Source organism: Tachysurus vachellii, chromosome 6 (genome assembly GCF_030014155.1).
Source record: "Tachysurus vachellii isolate PV-2020 chromosome 6, HZAU_Pvac_v1, whole genome shotgun sequence".
In the NCBI taxonomy this organism is placed as follows: Eukaryota; Metazoa; Chordata; class Actinopteri; order Siluriformes; family Bagridae; genus Tachysurus; species Tachysurus vachellii.
The window spans coordinates 30,892,144-30,894,643 of record NC_083465.1 but is presented as its reverse complement, the minus strand read 5'-3'; the positions used below and the strand labels follow the sequence as shown (position 1 = coordinate 30,894,643).

Genomic DNA, 2,500 nt, shown 5'->3' with positions numbered 1-2,500 from the left:
TTATTATTATTATTATAAAACAAATAATTATTAGCTTTCAATTCAAATCAAAACAAGTTTTTATAAGTTGGCTGTTTATGTTTTAAATAAATATCAGATTCTATTCTGAGTAACTGAGTGTTTAGTTAAAATCAGTCTGATCAGATTACAGGAAATATACGTCTGGATTAGAGAACACAGTCACACAGACAGACAGACAGACAGACAGACAGACAGTCAGACAGACAGACAGACAGTCACACAGACAGACAGACAGACAGTCACACAGACAGACAGTCACACAGACAGACAGACAGACAGACTGACAGTCACACAGACAGACAGACAGACAGACAGACAGACACACAGACAGACAGACAGACAGTCACACAGACAGACAGACAGACAGACAGACAGACAGACAGACAGACAGACAGACAGTCAGACAGACAGACAGTCACACAGACAGACAGACAGACAGACAGACAGACAGTCACACAGACAGACAGACAGACAGACAGACAGACAGTCACACAGACAGACAGACAGACATTAATTTTATTTCAAAATAATTTTAGAGCAAACTAAAAAAAATTGTCACTACAATAAAAAGTCTCTTTAAAAACAAATGAATGTCAAACACACGAGTCTGAAAAACTCCTGTTTTATATTTTAATATGAAACAAAGGTTTCGTACTAAATCATTTATTAAATAATTATTTATTGACTGATTCATTGCTATTTTACTGCACTGATAATGAGATGCTTATGTTTTTAAATATTATGAAGCTACACAAAGTTGTAACATTTACAGACTTTCATAAAAACACATTTATCACAGTTACTGAGGAAAAGATCAAATAAAACTAAAGACAAAACTTTTCCTTTGATGTTTAAATGATTTTTTATAATAAAACACATTTATCTGTTTACATCTGTTTAAATCTGTTCATCTGATGATGACCGTTTGTATAGAGATGTATTGGTCTGAACTGAGCGTCACCTGACGGGTGTGCGGGGGAGGGGGCGTGGCTAAACGTAGCTCAGGTGTTCTAGTGTGCAGGTAAGCTCAGGTTTGTCACTCATTACAGCTCGCTCACTCAACTCAACACTAAGCCTCACAAAAATGTTGTTTACATTAGTGCTGAGTTTGGACGGATCCAGGATTTGACAGACGAAGGTGAAGATTACCGGCTGTTTGTTTTTTTAGAGAAAGCCAACAGGGAATTTCTCTGCAGTGAGTTTCTCAGCATGGCCCTGATTTGTTTATCACTTATTCAATTATTCGCTTCTCGTTGAGGCCACTTCTGATCTGCAAAGCAGTGAAACTGAACATTTGCCAAACAAAACTGCAACATTAGATGCCAGGAGACACGCCTTGACGTGAGTCAGAAGACTGCAGAAACTTTCGGCAGGAGAACAAGATGCCTGTGGTTAAGGCAGAGGACGAGGTTGCGGCTCAGACGGCCGTGGAGACGACGGAATCTCAGAACGCAGATCCTTCTAAAGGCCGGCGCAGGAAGAGGCCTCTGCAGCGGGGAAAACCTCCGTACAGCTACATCGCTCTCATCTCCATGGCCATCGCCAGCTCCCCTGATCGCAAGCTCACTCTCGGTGGCATCTACAAGTTCATCACAGACCGCTTTCCATTTTATCGGGACAATTCCAAAAAATGGCAGAACTCGATCAGACACAATCTGACTCTAAACGACTGCTTTGTGAAAATCCCCCGAGAACCGGGAAGACCTGGGAAGGGCAACTACTGGGCGCTGGACCCAAACGCAGAGGACATGTTCGAGAGTGGAAGTTTCCTGAGACGGCGCAAACGCTTTAAACGTTGTGACTTTGCCACCTACACTAGCACGTCCTCATCGTACCATCACGACTCGCCCATTTTCTCTCCTGTCCAGATCACATCATCCGTCTACGGCTCGGTGTACCCGACCTACGCGCCGCAGATCTCTCCCCCGTACTACCCGCCGTCCACCACCGGATTCGGTTCGAGCCAATCCCGTGTGTTCAGCATCAACACCATAATCGGCTCTGGTGGTTTAACACACAGCCCCCCGGAGACGCAGCCGGTGCAGCCGTCGTGCCGCAACTTTAATCAAGATGGAGGAGGATCGTGTTCACTAAACTCCAACCACATCACCTTCTCCTACCCCAATGCTGGGAATCATGGGTACGGGCAGGCCGCTCAGGGCATGTTCACGCACAACGGCACGCAGAATTACATACCCTCTGGGCGACTTGGGGTCACGGGGTCGTCCCCCATCACCGCGGATGTAGCTAATGACCCGTACATCCACAACAGTGGCGGAACAGGCGGGTACATGAGACCCATGACATACACGTCCTGCATGGACAGGTTTGTGTCTGCCATTTAAAAACTATGAAAGTGCTAAAAAAAACTCAAAGAGACAAATTAATAAAAAGAACTTCTGCCTGTGATCATGTGACCAGTCTGTAGGCAGTTACACAACTATTTAAAGACTCAAATCAACTCTTACCTGAGATCGAG

At 44.5% G+C, this 2,500-nt stretch overlaps 1 protein-coding gene across 1 annotated transcript in view; it reads left to right on the top strand.

Moving 5' to 3' along the window:
* The first annotated feature begins 1,075 nt into the window (after positions 1–1,075).
* Positions 1,076–2,500, top strand: part of foxe1 (forkhead box E1) — a 1,985-nt gene continuing 560 nt past the window's right edge. The window contains exon 1 of the mRNA XM_060871473.1: positions 1,076–2,500. This exon is cut by the window's right edge and continues 560 nt beyond it. Coding sequence (XP_060727456.1) covers positions 1,404–2,366 — 963 coding nt within the window. The 5' untranslated portion in view covers positions 1,076–1,403 and the 3' untranslated portion in view covers positions 2,367–2,500.